The sequence below is a fragment of the Mauremys reevesii genome, linkage group 20 (assembly GCF_016161935.1).
Source record: "Mauremys reevesii isolate NIE-2019 linkage group 20, ASM1616193v1, whole genome shotgun sequence".
Classification (NCBI taxonomy): Eukaryota; Metazoa; Chordata; order Testudines; family Geoemydidae; genus Mauremys; species Mauremys reevesii.
In genome coordinates this window covers 7,695,128-7,711,146 of record NC_052642.1, presented here as the reverse complement: position 1 = coordinate 7,711,146, position 16,019 = coordinate 7,695,128, and the positions used below count along the sequence as shown (strand labels likewise).

General features: G+C 37.5%; 1 protein-coding gene across 5 annotated transcripts in view; it reads right to left on the bottom strand.

Annotated features, from left to right (window-relative positions):
• RABEP1 (rabaptin, RAB GTPase binding effector protein 1) overlaps positions 1 to 16,019 on the bottom strand; it is an 89,929-nt gene that overhangs the window by 20,549 nt on the left and 53,361 nt on the right. For 4 of the 5 annotated variants that reach the window (XM_039507461.1, XM_039507458.1, XM_039507457.1 and 1 more), the window contains 8 exons: positions 15,419 to 15,538; positions 14,623 to 14,679; positions 10,429 to 10,564; positions 9,644 to 9,822; positions 8,539 to 8,661; positions 4,159 to 4,626; positions 1,371 to 1,475; positions 425 to 541 (listed from right to left, as the gene is read on the bottom strand). In XM_039507461.1, coding sequence (XP_039363395.1) covers positions 425 to 541; positions 1,371 to 1,475; positions 4,159 to 4,626; positions 8,539 to 8,661; positions 9,644 to 9,822; positions 10,429 to 10,564; positions 14,623 to 14,679; positions 15,419 to 15,538 — 1,305 coding nt within the window. The remainder of the gene's footprint in view (positions 1 to 424; positions 542 to 1,370; positions 1,476 to 4,158; positions 4,627 to 8,538; positions 8,662 to 9,643; positions 9,823 to 10,428; positions 10,565 to 14,622; positions 14,680 to 15,418; positions 15,539 to 16,019) is intronic. The other variant, XM_039507459.1, reaches the window with a different exon arrangement.

Here is a 16,019-nt window from a genome sequence, read left to right as displayed (position 1 = left end):
TTAAAGTGACAGCTGACTTTTTGGCATCCAGTTTGTGGAATATAACCTGAATGTTGAATTAACATGGCTTTAGAGTCTCTAACAAAATGCCTCAAGAACAAGAGGGGGTGACAGAAAGAAGTCAGCGATAACTAAGTGAACTCAACAGAAGTAACATTAAATCTAATATGGGCAACAGAGGAGATACAGATATATGCCAGATGCTTGTATAAGATCATCCTGACAAGGTATCTGTATTCTGTAGTACAAGCAATCCTGGACATTTTAATTTGAGTAGTTCCTAGAGTAGGGAGTCTGCGCAGATCCTCACAATTAAGACAACTATTTGAAAATTAAGAAATGGAATACAAAAACATTCCTTTTGAAGAATCCACTTCTTTGCTACAGTGAAGTGTTTTTTTGTTTTTTGTTTTTGTTTTTTTACCTGAGTGGCGGAGTCTTCACTGCTTTGCTTCATGTAATCTTCCAGCTCCTGTTTATCTTTCATTGTTTTTTCCAGCTGGTCATTAGCCTGCCTTAGCATCACCTGCAGCTTTTTCACCTACATGGTTAGACCAAAAGATTGGAAGCAACCTTTCTTTAAAGGGCAAATCTGTTTCCCCAAAACATAAATGTAATGTAAAAGCATTCTGAATTTAGAATTGAGAGTCATAAGAGTTCCTTTTGCTGTTTTTCTGCAAAACAGCATGCCTTATTGATTAGATCCATAATTAAATACAGAAAGCTATATTCCAGTGGATCTCTACTACTCAAGACAAGAAAAAGATCCAGTCTTCAGAATCATTAAAGGGTTTCATTCAGACCCAGAATGAAGTCAGAGGGAAGGGTTGAAGTCTTAAATTCGTCAGTGCACAGACAGGGGGGACTCATTATAGATGCTTTAGAATTATTTTATGCTGTTGGCACAAAAATTACGTATCATCTACTTTTGCCTTTGCTGCAGCAATTCTCATGGCGTCAGTAAATACAATACAATTTATAAAGTGAAAAGCACTTAAAGAATTATTCAGTTCAGTCCAAAAAATCATTACAAGGATATTTCATTCAGGATGACTGCATAATGCATTTTTACTTTTTGGTAGAACACAGGGACTTTCATTGCATGATAATGTAATACTAAGTAATGTGGCATACTACTTGGCAAATATCTAAGTGGTATGCATATGTAAGCATGCATGATTTCATACACAAATTGCAGCAAATTGGATTACAGCACTAAATTGGCATGAGCTTCCCAGAATTTGAAGTAGCTTAACTAAAATCCCTGAAAATAAAGTAAATAAGATAAAATGGCAGATAGTTAATAGCTACATTCTTGGCCGTTTCTACAGCTGCAATATCTCTGTACAGCCCAGGGAAAAAACCCTCACCTGATCTCTTGTCTCAGCCTCCTGAATCTGGATTCCCTGTAACTGCTTCTCATAATTTGAACACATATCACAGCGTCTTCCCAGCTTGTTTCCTGCATTCTGCACCTGGAGGACACAAAGTTATTACTTGCCATAAAGACTTTAAAAAGAATGTCTGAGTGATATATAGACTCACTCATGTTGAGCAATCATATGTTGCTGCAGGTAAGAGCTATAGGTGTGGAAAATTTCTGGAAGAGAGACAGTAGCGGAAGTCACGTAGCAGCAGGATTAAATTATTTTATACCTAAAGAGCAATATAAACAGAAGGGAACCAAAGACAAGTGATCTAAATGGTCAGAGATGGAAAGACTTCGACATGGAGATCACAAAGACTGAGACTGTTAAGCTTAGAGAGGAGACTAATAAGAGGGGATGTGAAAGAGATGTACTTGATAAAGAATGGTAGAGAATGAAATAGGAACACTGATTTACTCTTACATAACATCAGGGGTAGTCAATAAAAACAAGAGACAACTAAAAAACACTTGCATAGTTAACCTGTGAAACACACTTCCACCAGGTAGCACTGAGGCCAAAAGCTTAGCAGGATTAAAAAATTAAATTTTTACATGGATAAGAATATCCATTTTTTTTTATTTTACAGAAATTGTAAGAAGTATAAACACTAATCCTTCTGGGCATAAGCCTGTGGTCAGGAAGAAACTTCCCCTATGAACAGATTCCATAATTCCAAGTTTTTCATAAAAAATAATACAGGCAAGATTCCCAGCTGGTGTAAATTAGCATAGCTCCCTTGATGGAGCTACACCAGTTTACACCAGGTGAGGATCTGGCCCCATGATTTTTAGGGTGCTTTCATAGCAAGACAACATCCTGACACTGAAGAAGTTCATGGGAGCTTTGCCATTGACTTCGTTGGGGCCAAGATTCCACATGTGGTTATTGTAACTCTCAGCAAAACACGATCAGTCCAGGTTCCTTCATGTTTTTTAACAGGCTTGGCTCTATATATGTTCAGCAAGGTGAAGTATGGAGAATGTCCTATTTTCTGAATGGCTTAAAAAAAATTGCAAACAAATATTTTTTTCCAAAAGAATACAACACTTTTGGCATTTTTCTTGCCGATCTGTGATTTCCTCCCCCCCCAACCTCCCCATAATTTTCCACGCTTTTTGCTATGACAACAAACCAGCTTTAATTAGGGGGGTTTCTGTCACCTTCCTCTGCTGCACCTGTTACTGCCCAATGTCAGCTAGGATACTGAACTAGATGGACCTATGTTGCCATTTTTATATTTTAATGGTTTTATTAGGGATTCAGACTAGTGTTTTATCAAAGCAATAGCTGCAAGTCAGTGCTGTGAATTGGAATCTCATATGTATTTCTCACTCCCCTCACTGCCCACCCAGAGCTGTATTCATAGCTGCCTGAAGTGTGGACTATATTCCTGCCTCCAGAATTAAGTGGAAACAGTATTTCTCTCGGAATTCCAAGAAAGGGCTGGAGTAAAATATCATCCAAATGCCAAGGGAGCAAGAATATGTTCAGAAGGCTATAGAGGACTGGATTCACCCATGAAATCATTATAATGTAGGGTCTTCCTCTACACCACAGATTAGGTGTTAAACAAAAAGATAATTGCTTTATTGTTTGTGTAGAGAGGTTCTCTTAAGCATGTTATGAATAGCCCTTCTGATTTCTAGTGTCCCAGTAATTCTCATAGGGCGATACCAGGATCACCAGTGTAACAATCACTACTGCATCTGCCCTGTTTCTTTCTTCTTATCCTCCTTTCAGCATTCATCTCTTCACCTCTGGCAGTCCTTCCTCCTGTGTTTGCTTCGGTCTTGCCTTTTCTTCTCCCCTTTCTGTACTTGCATTTTTACCTTCCTTTCTTCCACTTTATTCTCTCCCATTTCCTCCATTTTAGAGTTTCTTCTTAGCCCCCCCTTTCTTTACATTTACTCTCTGTGGAGATGGTGGGCATAGCTGTTGAGCACAACTGTATTCCTCAACAGGAGAACGAGCCTGAGCTTTGAATTTGTCACCATATACAGTTATTAAAAGGAACTGACAGATAGAACTCCCCAAAGTGGCACTTGCCTTGGTCAGCTCACAGTGAAACTAACTAGAACTGTAATGTATCAATTTCAATCTGCTGCATGGGGTCCAGGGAAATCTGTTCCTTACAGGAGCAAGTCCCTGAAAAATGTCTGAAGTTGATTATATTGTAGCCTAACTGGCTACAACCATTTTGGTCGCTCACCTCTAAACTTTGTTTCCTGCATAACCCTTGGTGGATAAGTGGATCAGTGTTAGGCCCACCACTGTTTCCTGTTAGACTTCGTCATCCTGTCCTGCACCACATTTGGCTCTCCCCTCTCCCACATCTCACAGTTGCTTTATATTTTCTTCTCTCCTTTTCATTTCTCATCTTTTCTCTATATCTTTTTCCTTACTGCAGGGTCAAAACCACCTTTGAAGCAACAGTCAGATTCCTAAATCAGATCCCCTCTGCAGCAATTCCAAGTGTAATACACTTCAGGGTTTCATGAAAAGGAAGTGGACTCTGACTGTTCCTACTCAGGGGAGTCTCCATCTACATCAAGCAGGCTTGATGCACAGAACTATCTTCAAACAGAAACTAACCAGGATCACATGAAGCTAGTCAATTTCCTTCTCCAGTTCCTTTGTAGCTGCTGAATTACTACTGCTCCAGAGCAATTCAGAAGCACTGAACACAGAAGCTATACTAAGGAGGGAAGGCAAAAGACAGGCTACTTACCTCCTTCTGAAGCAGATTCCATTCTGTCTCACTAACTAAGCGGTAACCACTAGGAGACACATAAGCACTCTCTACAACCTGTGTAACGCTGGAGAGAAGGGAAGCAGTCTCTTCTTGCTCTGGTGTCATTGCTTTGATTGCTTTTTCCTGATCTTTGGTTAACATGAATCCACTTGGCATTTGCAGAGACCCAAGGGAGGCAGTATCAAAGTTCTCAGACACTGAATCTGCTCCAACTAGTGGTCCAAAATCAGATTCATCCAGATTCCCAGCAGATTTTGCTTTGTGGTTGTATCCTAAAGTTTTGGACTGTAAAGATCCCGATGTCCCCAGGCTGTCTGTAGACTGTGCTCTCCGAAGTCCATCTTTAAACAGATCATTGTCTGATTTATTGAAAGATTCACCAGAAGATAACAACAAGTCTGTGTCTAATGAATGGACTGATCCATGAGCACTATTTAAATGTACCTGAAATTGAAAAAAGAGAAGGTAAGCCAAATTCCTGTCTTTGCACTGGAAGTAACAGCAAAACAAATCAAATACTGGGTGCCAAACATCCGACATAATAGCTACTGACTTAAATTAGCTTTGGTGAGAACATTTGTGACAGCTGAAATTAAGAGTGAAGAGTAAAGATTCAAAACCAAAATGGTATACGTAGCTACAGTTCTCTCCCAATAATGTTCTGCTAACAGAGCTCCACTTCCCTAGGAAGTGCACCTCTCTGCCAGCTCACTTAGCAGTGAAGAACAAGCTACACAACATACTACCATATTGATTATTTACAAAATTCTGCTTATTAGTGAAAGCAAAATTCCACTGCCAGCTAGCACAAACATCTCCTTTTCTAGAGCAAAACTGGGCTTGGTATCAACATCACTAACATTTAAAACAATTATTGTGAAATGATTATCAACTAAAGTCAACTGTATAATAACAGGTGTATGTTTTTTGACCTTTGCTTGTAAAAAAATGGACTGTCTAAATGGAGGAACCTGTTCCTTCTAACAGTCTGTAAAAGTCTGACTTTTGGTAGTATTCAGGGTTCAGTATAAAGCATACTATCTAAATTGGGTTTTTATTTAGTAACCCTTAAGGCAAAAGGTACACGTGTGCAGATAAAGAACAGTAATTTTTCAGAATCGTCCATGGAGTGTGTCTCATATTCAGTTCTTCAAAATAGGACAGAATAAGGCATTGTGTAAATAAGTAGAACTAACCACCGTCATTTAATTCAAGTTCTGATTAAAGGAATTTGTATCTGAACAGAATTTGTAACATGCAAGCTTTAGCTCTAATGCAAATCTGAAATGAAGTTATTGATGGAAACTAAACAGCTTCTTAAATAAAATGGGCATGGTAGGCACCACTATTATGGAACAAAATATGCCATAGCATGAATTATGTTGTAGAGACTCAAGTCCATGTGTTAGGCGTGAAGTATTCTGCTCATGCCATTAACATAAAACTAGGCAGGAGTGGTCAGGATGTAAATCAGCGTAATGTTATTACAACTATTAGAGGAAAACATTTTGTCACCACATTTTTAAACACGAAATTAATCAGTAGCATTCTTAAAGTTGTAATGCAACATGGTATATATCTTTAAAACAAAGAATCTCTAAAAAGCACTCTTGGATAAGGCTCAAATTCTGATCAATGACTTGTGCTCCATCTGTTTTTTTCCTAGTCATTTTCTTCAGTAGCTGTACAAGCTCAAGAGAAAAGTCGGTTTCACAGTAAACTGCATCCCTATATGCAAGTTTTTGGAGAACTTCTAACAGACAAAAGGTTTTTTTTTAAACTGACTGATGTTTAAGAATATCTTTCTTTTTAAATGTTTTTTAAAATTCCATTTTGAATAATCATCCAAGGGAGTAAAGCTAGAATGCTTTAAACTGACTAATAAAGTTATTGTTTACCCTTAGTTTTTTTTTCCCGCAAGGACCCTTGTAATAGAGAAAACCTTCAATATAATTTTACATTTCACACATTTAAAAAAATGTGTGATGCTGGCTTTTTTTTGCATGTATTGATTCATTATTTAAAGCTTGTCTAAGACTTCCTGAAAAATAGCAGCTTCCTTTTTTACATGTTACATTTTGTAGGAAATGCAACACAACACATGCTTAAAATGGATGGAGGATGACATGCCGCAAAAGCATGCCTAAATAGCTTGCGCTGTAACCAAGAGGTGGAATTATGTGTAGATTACATGTCATTTTAAAAAGATACAGAGAAGGTAACTAGGCTGATGCTACAGTTTGTGCGCACACACAAATGATCCATGACTTGTAAAGCCTATTAAATGTTCTATAGAAGAGAGCTTACAGCTGAAGTATATGAAATTGTGTGAATTACATGACTGATTTGTAGGAGTCATTACCTTCTGTATATATCCAAGCAAACCATACTCTCTACTCAGAGCATAACATATTTAAGATATTCCAGCAGGCATGATTGCTAATGCTAAATAAATGCAGCTGTTTAAAACAAACAAACAAACAGTAGCAAATACTGTGTCCCAGGGAATTAAATTAAAATAAAGTGTTCATAGACTGAATGTTCTTTTCACTGGTTCCCAGATTCTTTATTGGGGCACACAAAAGCTAAGTCTCAATGATTAGGTTATAGTTGATTTCTCAACCAAATTTCCAAGGCATCATTACACCATTTGAAGAAACTGAAAAAAAAAAAAAAATCACTGACTCTCTCTCTTACTAAACAGTCTTCTAGAACCCATGCGTTGTAGCATCCAATAGAGAAAGGCATTCAAGTCAGCACACAAGGGGGAGAGCAGATTAAGGACCTACATTCAATTTTAGACAGACCAATCCAAGGAAATTCAAATTTAATTTTTTTATCCTTACCTCATCACATCAAACCTAGGCCTTACAAGTAATCTGAGAACAGTAATGATCTCAAACCATGTGCGCACTACAGTGTTTATTCATAACAATCTGGTTTAAGGCAAAGTGAATTTGATGATTCTGTAGTTTAAAGTCAATTATTTAAAGTACATTTTTATATATGTTTATTTTTAATTATTTTAAAAACAAGTTTGTTAACAGCAAAAAGGGCTACTGCATTGCTGGTGTATAGCAATACTTCTGTGATGAAAAAAAGTGCAAGTTATCAAATACTACTGACAATTTGAAAAAGAAAGATAATTTTGAGACTTCATGATGACAGCCCTGGGTGTTTTGCATGGCAGAAAGGTCTGGAACATCTGTCTGCATTTTAGACTAGTTTGAGATGTGTATTTTACATTTTGTATATGGTTATCAAAGCAGCAGATTGTTAAACACTGCAAAGGTATATTAAACTAACTAACTCTCTCTCAAAATTCTCTGGCCTACTTTCTCTCAAAGCATGTGCAAGGCCATGCAAAGTTCCAATCCATTTTTTAGGGCTTACATATAAGCTTTTACAGCATGGAACAAAGGTTTTTTTTAAACAAAAATGTGTCCCTACTGAGCTGCACATCCAAAAAATGAATGGTCAGAGACTCATTAGAGAGACTAAAGAAACACTTGAAGAAAAAATGTGTTTCGACTAGCCAAGTTTCATATTGTTTCTAAATTTCAGGGTGTGTATTCAATTTTACTTTCTTTTCACAAATGAACAGTTGAGGCAATTTCAAATATTATAATTTCACTCTACACAAAATACACAGTAATAGTATAATTTACACAGTATACACCAAATAAACTGATTGTTGTCAATGGTCTCTCTCTTCTTTGGCAGTTTAACAGGGGCTACTTAATACTGGGATACCTAGCTCGAAAAGACGCAACGAAACTTCAGTGCAGATTCCTAGCTTCTGGATTGGATAGAGCAGCTTCTCTTTGGCTGCTAAACACACGGGAACAGATCCTCAATTTGGGAAAATTGTTGTAGCTCAACTGAAGTTAATGGAGCCATGACATTTTACACCAGCTCAAGATCTGTCCCAATGATTAGTTTGTGGCCAAAGACAAATTTGACTGATACAAAATTAGCATAAAATTCACCAGGTACCAGTTAGCATGGCAGAGAGAGGAAAATCTCACGTCATAATTTTGCTGGGTTTTAATGCAGGAGGCCTTAGGCAGAGGTTGGTCAAAAGTACAGGTTCTGATGCACACTTTCTAATTTAAAAAATGTAATACAGCTCTGTTATACTGAAAATACAAAAAGTTATCATTCTAAAAAGCTTATCCATTGGAAGAGTTGTAGTTCAGTATTTATTCAAACAAACGCTATTCAAAAATAGTCACCGTTTAGTAGGAATTATAGCCAGCAGAGGATAAACAAATACATACTTATCAAGGGTGTTTACTGAACACCTTGGGAAATGCATACTGTACAAAGTTGTTTTGAACTACTCATTTGTTTTACCTCTTCATTAAGGAATGGCATAAGGGATACTTCATGGGCTAGAGAGCATACTTTTGTTTCATCATCTGGATCTTGTTGTTTCTGTTTCTTCCCTTTGCTAAGTCGCTGCTGTTCATCGTCTTCCTAGAAGCAAGTTGTAAACAAAAAAGCATTTAAACAGGATTCATTTCTGGCTTATTCCACAGGAATTTGAACTTGGTGGTCATCACATGAACTCCCCTAATAAATCAAACTGCAGAGGGAAGGTAACTGGGAGGGATACTGATGGGAGAAAAACAAGTATCACTTTTACAAGAGAAAGCTTCTACTTTAGCTCAGTGTAGCAGGATATACCTCTCTCACTACTGGTGGCTGATTCATGGATCCATAGTGAGCTTTGTTCCAAAAGGAATTGCTTGCTTACTTCCCTTCGTATTCAAGTACCATGAAACAGGTAAAAACCCAGAATTGTTTAAGCTGGTTATCCTATGGAATTTGCTAGCGACATGCCTGTACACACTGAATGGTCCCAACTCCATTAACAAAGCATGGAAATCAGAACAAAACTAGATGAAATTAACTGCCTTAGGCACATTGAAAAATGCAAAGAAACCATACAAGATGGCAAACATCAAGGACATTTAAAAAAAAATTGTGATCTTGAAGCACACACAAAATCCTCAGAATAAGAAAATTTAACCTTTCTTTCTAGTAGCACTTGCAACAAAGTCCTTTTAATTTATTCAGGGGCAAATCACTGTTTAGAAAAAATACAAGGCAGTCAAAACTTGCCATTCTAATTTCCTTGACCCAGTCCTTGGACACTGGAGGTGACTTCCAAGCTTAATCTCTAGCCACTCTTACATTTCCATGTAATGAACTTGGCAGCACTGCCACACAACTATACCTGTATACTGGTATGCCAGTATTTATCTATCAGTTTTTCAGAAACTTAGAACCTTTTAATAATTTCTTAGAAGGTGTAACTAATACATTTTACAAAGTATAGCCTAAATTAAGAGCCAAAATGATGTGTTCTCCTGTCCACAGATTGTACATTTAATAACTATTATACCATATTAACTCAACAATGTCACACTATAAATAAAGTGAAGACACAAGAAACCTGATCCTTCTTTTTCAGTTCTTCAACTTGTCGGAGCTGTTCAGAGGTCAGAACGATTTCCATACGTTGCATGTCCCTCATCAACAAACGCTGAGACTCCAAGAACTGGTCATTGGCCCTCTGCCACGTATGTTTCAGTTGGTTATGCTGTTGTCGCTCTTGGTCTAACAGATGGCAGACTATTCAGGAAGCAAAAAGTGTTACTCTTAATTGGATTGTAATGGTTGATCATTTTACTTTTCTCCAGACAGTCTTATGAATTAAAGTAACTCTTAGGACTCTATGCAGAAAATAAATTAACCTGAGTTTAATAATTTAAACATATTAGGCTTTCTTAAGTCCCAAGAGTTGATAAGGTTACAGGCATGAGTTACTAACAATAATATTCTTAAAATTAGGAAACATTATTTCAATGCCCAGAAGCTGAAGAATGACAGGAATTTATCATAAGCAAAATTACGAATGCAATCTGTTGTCTCATATTACTAATAATTCTACCCAGGGAGACCAGAAAAATCAGGATAACAATGAGAGCAAAGGCTGTGATACCATCAGAGCCTAGTACAAGTTCGACAAGTTCTTTGGTGAAAATAAGTTGATCACCCACTGCAAATATATGGAGCAGTACTAGAATCATTTGTTGGGTAGAAACTTCAAGTCCCTTAGTGTTTAAAATATTTGGTCAGTAAGCCAAGATAAGAAACCAAGAGAAAAAGCTTTGTTTACATTGTTTTCCAAATCTTTAGCATAGACAAAAGTCAGACTGACTGCTGTTATGTAGTTACCTTCATGAAGTTCTTTTCGTAATTTCTCAGCATCTTCTTGCAAGACTGATTTCTGAGTATTCAGAACAGCCACATACATCTCTAAATCTGTCCTAGATGACTTCTCAGCTTCCAGGTAATGGTTCAGTTCTTTAACCTGGGGAAGGTAAGTGAAGTGGGGGGGGGGGACATAAAAATGTAGGGTTACAATTATACAGATTCCATTTTTGTTATATATTACTGTACTGGACTGTTGTGATTATGTGTAGTTGATGAGCTCAACTTTATTTATAGGAATAACAAATAACTGACAATCTATTGTGCAAGGACAGTACATATTTAGATCATTATGTAAACTAGTTCAGAGTACATAAGTATATAGTTAGAGATTTGGCAAGTAGCACTGAACCATGATGGCAACTTTGAGTATTTACATGCTGACTATAGTGACTCCAGAGTATCCCTACTAAAATCATGTATTGGGTCCTTGTAAATAGCAAAAGCAAGCAGATCATTAACAGTTTAAATGCTTGCCAATAACACTGTTTTGGCAGCCAGGAGTAGGAACATATTAAACTGATCTGGAACATCTCATGCTGCATTTACATTCATAATGCTAAGGGCATATTGGGAGCATGCCTAGAGCCAGAAGGCTACATGTGCATATAAGTATATATAAATTCTATAATAAGAAATATATGCAGCCATATTATAAAGCTTGTCCTTATTTGCTACATATAGACAATAGAAATTGAGTACAATGGCAAAATCCTGCAGTTACACAGAAAGGACAGCTGGCGGCCACCTTTCATGATCTTGCCGTTTGCATTTGGTCCCAAAGCCACGCCCTGTCCATAGCTGCAGTAGTAGTGGCAGAGTTACCATCTGGCAATAACGCTCCAAAACAGCTGAAATTCAAAAGGGGACAAGTTCTCCGAACGTATTTTGAAATAAAAATAATAATAATAGCTAAAAGGTTCTTTAGTAAAGAATAAAATGGTCAGACACATAGATAGATGAACATAATTTGTTGAAGAAGAGTCAACATGGTTTTTGTAAAGGGAAATCATGTCTCACCAATCTACTAGAATTCTTTGAGGGGGTCAACAAGCATGTGGACAAGGGGGATTCAGTGACTATAGTGTACTTAGATTTTCAGAAAGCCTTTGACAAGGTCCCTCACAAAAAGCTCTTAAGAAAAGTAAGCTGTTATGGGAAGGTCTCTCATGGATTGGTAACTGGTTAAAAGATAGGAAACAAAGGGTAGGAATAAATGATCAGTTTTCAGAATGGAGAGGGGTAAATAGTGGTGTCCCGCAGGGGTCTGTACTGGGGGCCCAGTCCTATTCAACATATTCATAAATGATCTGGAAAAAGGGGTAAATAGTGAATGGCAAAATTTGCAGATGATACAAAACTACTCAAGATAGTCAAGTCCCAAGCAGACTGCGAAGAGCTACAAAAGGATCTCAAAAAACTGGGTGACTGGGCAACAAAATGACAGATGAAATTCAGTGCTGATAAATGCAAAGTAATGCACATTGGAAAACATAATCCCAACTATACATATAAAATGATGGGGTGTAAATTAGCTGTTACCACTCAAGAAAGATCTTGGAGTCATTGTGGATAGTTCTCTGAAAACATCCACTCAACGTGCAGCGGCAGTCATAAAAGTGAACAGAATGTTGGGAATCATTAAGAAAGGGATAGATAATAAGACAGAAAATATCATATTGCCTCTATATAAATCCATGGTACACCCACATCTTGAATACTGCATGCAAATGTGGTCATCCCATCTCAAAAAAAGATATATTGAATTGGAAAAGATTCAGAAAAGGGCAACAAAAATTATTAGGAGTATGGAATGTCTTCCATATGAGGAGTGATTAACAAGACTGGGACTTTTCAGCTCGAAAAAGAGATGACTAAGGGAGGATATGATAGAGGTCTATAAAACCATAACTGGTGTGGAGAAAGTATAAATAAGGAAGTGTTATTTACTCCTCAAAACACAAGAACTAGGGTCATCAAATAAAATTTAAATCTGCTGCTTATTAAACAAACAAAAGGAAGTATTTTTTCCACACAACACACAGTCAACCTGAGGAACTCCTTGCCAGAGGATACTGTGAAGGCCAAGACTATAACAGGGTTCAAAAAACAACTTGATAAATTCATGGAGGATAGGTCCAGCAATGGCTATTAGCCAGGATGGGTAGGGATGGTGCCCCTGGCCTCTGTTTGCCAGAAGCTGGGAATGGGCAACAGGGGATGGATCACTTGATTACCTGTTCTGTTCATTCCCTCAGCGGCCAATGCCAGGTGCCCCGGTCGGAATACAGGATACTGGGCTAGATGGACCTTAAGAATGGCCATACTGGGTCAGACTAATGTTCTCTGCTGTGGCATACGAGAAGGGTCTCGTGGTCACTTAGTCTGTGCCTCCACACAGCCCCCCCCCAAACAACCTAAAAAATAAGGAAAAATTTGTACTTCCCTAACTCACAGGACGTATTGTATTAATATAGGTGGAACATATGGGTCAAAGGTGTTAATATAACCCAGTAACTGTTTAACATTAAACAGTGTTAAGCAAGGTTCTGGGTCTGGTATACAGTTTGCTTAGTACCATGGCATATACACCATTAGAATAATAAATTATTACAACTGTAGTTTAAATTCATCAGGATTTGTGAGGCAAGCAGATACCAAGGGTGGGACCATATGTAAAAAAATACCTAAGAATGGCAGGCAGTGAACTGAGCCGTCATAAGTCTTTGATTTCTTATGAAAACTATAGCATCCTAACACAACAACATGAAATCAAAACTACCAGACAACTCTGGAGGGGCTCCCAGGAGCTTACCCCGATCGTCCACAACATTAGCGGTAACATCATGACATGACATGGAAGTCATGACAGATGCCCAGAAGTACAGTTCCAAGATCACCTTCCTGCTGCAACATACCATAAATGTTGGAGCCACATTTTCACACAATAGGATGCAAATAATTCCCACTGACTTTGGTAAGGGTTACTCATTCTGCGGGTGGGAAATCGAACCCTGGAAGATTGACATGGGGAAGCGTGGAAAAGCAGGAGACAGAGACTGCTCTCACTGACTCCTGCCTGAAAAGCATACAAATTTGGAAAACAGTTGTGTGAGCTCCCAGATAGATCTGAGGGACTTCAACAGGCCAAAAAAACAAAACTAAACAATCACTCGTTATATACCATCTGCCAAGGCTCAGGCCAACCTAGCGCCTAAATAATACTTTGCACCTTATGAACAATAGAAATTGTTGAAATTGAAACTAAAACTTCAACATATTTGTGAGGCAGGTAAGTGGAGGCAAGGGATCAGAGAGTCAGAAGTATTTCTGGCAAGGACTTACTTGCTATGCAAGACAAACTGCAATCCTTCCTGATGGTGCAAGAAGGATGACTGGAGCATCCAATATGAGAATTTTAGGTAGACAAAATGATGGAGCTGAACAACAGCATTAATGGTGTTAACTATCACCTCTTTTGGTAGGAAATACTTTACAAAATGAAGCCCATCATAAAAAAAAAACAGTTACAAGTTTTACAAAATTCAGGCTCGTGTACCTATTTTGTGGGTATCCCACTAGGAGAGAGACCCGATTCCTGTAACACTGATGAAGTTGCTACCAAAACTGCTCATCCTGAATAATGTAGATGATCAATTGTGTTTAGACAGAAGCTACTGAATACTTGTAAAAGAACAGGATGAAAAGAATAATTCTAGATGCTACTATCATAATCTTTATGAAGAAAGTCCTGACTACTTTGGAAAACAAGAATTTATAAGAGGGAGAGGAATGGGTTCACGTTTTCCCTGACCTCAATCTAGCAATGCAAATCAAGAGTGAGGCACTAAGGGAAAAAGCAGAATCATATTCCCAGACAAAATCTGGGCTATTCGAAAAACAAAAATCATTTTCCCAGATAATAAGCCTGCAAACTGGAAAGAATCCGCGAGGAACATGAGGAAGAGAAACACAAATCACTGATGAGTATGGTCTGCCAGTCAGACTGGTGTGCTTTTTCCCCCACTCTTCAAGAAAATAAAAAAAACAAACAAACAAAAAAAAAGATGTATATTGTTCTGTATGTGAGGAACATCCATTCGCCTTTTAAATAGACGTATACTGTAATTTTGCAAGGCAGGCTAATACTTTACTTACCTTTCTTGTAGCTCCTGAATACTCTGGATCTTTTGGGAATTTCAGTATATTTGATTTCTAAGATGGAAAAACAGATGCTTCAATTGCCACCTTCCCCTCCCCATAAACAGTAGACAAAATGTAGCTAATCTGTGGCAATATAGTGCTCATTTCTTTATTCCCTTTGGTTGATTTTTTTTTTTTAAAGAAAATTGGGTTAAACATGTCTTCTAGCCTAATAGATGGAACAAAAATTTTGGATAAGTAAAGCTTTATAGAAAAAATGCTAGAAGCTGCTGCTATGAGATCAATGTAAGATGCAACAAAAGTCTGCAGATAATGCCTTAGTTTTATACATAGGATAAGAAAGTGAATCTAGCAACCTCTGGAGGGGAAGCCCCAGTTCTAGAAGATTAAAAACACTGCCGATTACAAAACTTCCTTTGTGGCTTTAAATGGCCTATAATGTAGTGACACCTAATTGCTTGAGAGGACAGACTATATTCACCTGTATGGAGCTTTATTACTGATATTTCTGATCATCTAAACTATATGAGCTCAGGTTTAAGCATGAATAATTTTTACATGTTACCAGATCCTCAAAAGAGGAACACAGCTTAATATGTATAGTCTAGAATATTTTATTTGCAAGACAAGGGCAGACACAAATTGTTCATTTCCCACTTCACATTACATGTTTATTGGTGTATCTGCCGCAAAGTTTGCAATCCGTTGTTTGTATCAATAAAACTGCCATAATGCAAGATGCACATTCTCTCTGCAGATATAGATTAAAATAGTTAGAATTTCACCTCACCTTTGAAGCCTCCAGTTCTTTTATCTTTTCTTCAGCTTCTGTTAGTTTTTCCTTTAAAACTGCAATCTCTTTCTCCATAGGCATCACGACTGAACGAAGCTTCTCCGCATCCTCTTGGGCCTGAAATCAGTTGGTAATGTGTTAACACAACATATTACTTTGCAATAAAAACAAAGTCTTCTTCCACATGAGAAATGAACAAAATCGATATGCCAAAAATCAAACCACACTTTTGCTTATGATACTTGTTATATTACTTATATATTTAGCTAGTCCCAAGTGTTCTCTAGGATAAAATAAAATTTGTCCCATTCACTGAAAGCAATGGAATTGTACATCCATGACTGAATTTGGCCATGTGTCTGCTTTTACAGGAGAAAGCTAGTACATCTTTCCCCTTCCTAACTAGAACAATCATGAGTTTTAAAACATGTACATAGAGTTATTCTGTATTTAAAAAGCATAGCCTTTTCACCAAGAAGATGCTAGGTAGCATACAGAGAGAAAGGGACAAAGATCATGCAATTGCAACACAAAGTTAGTTACTGACTCTTGAAGTTCAAAAGGTGCAGGTAACACAGTAATACTGTATCACTGTTTC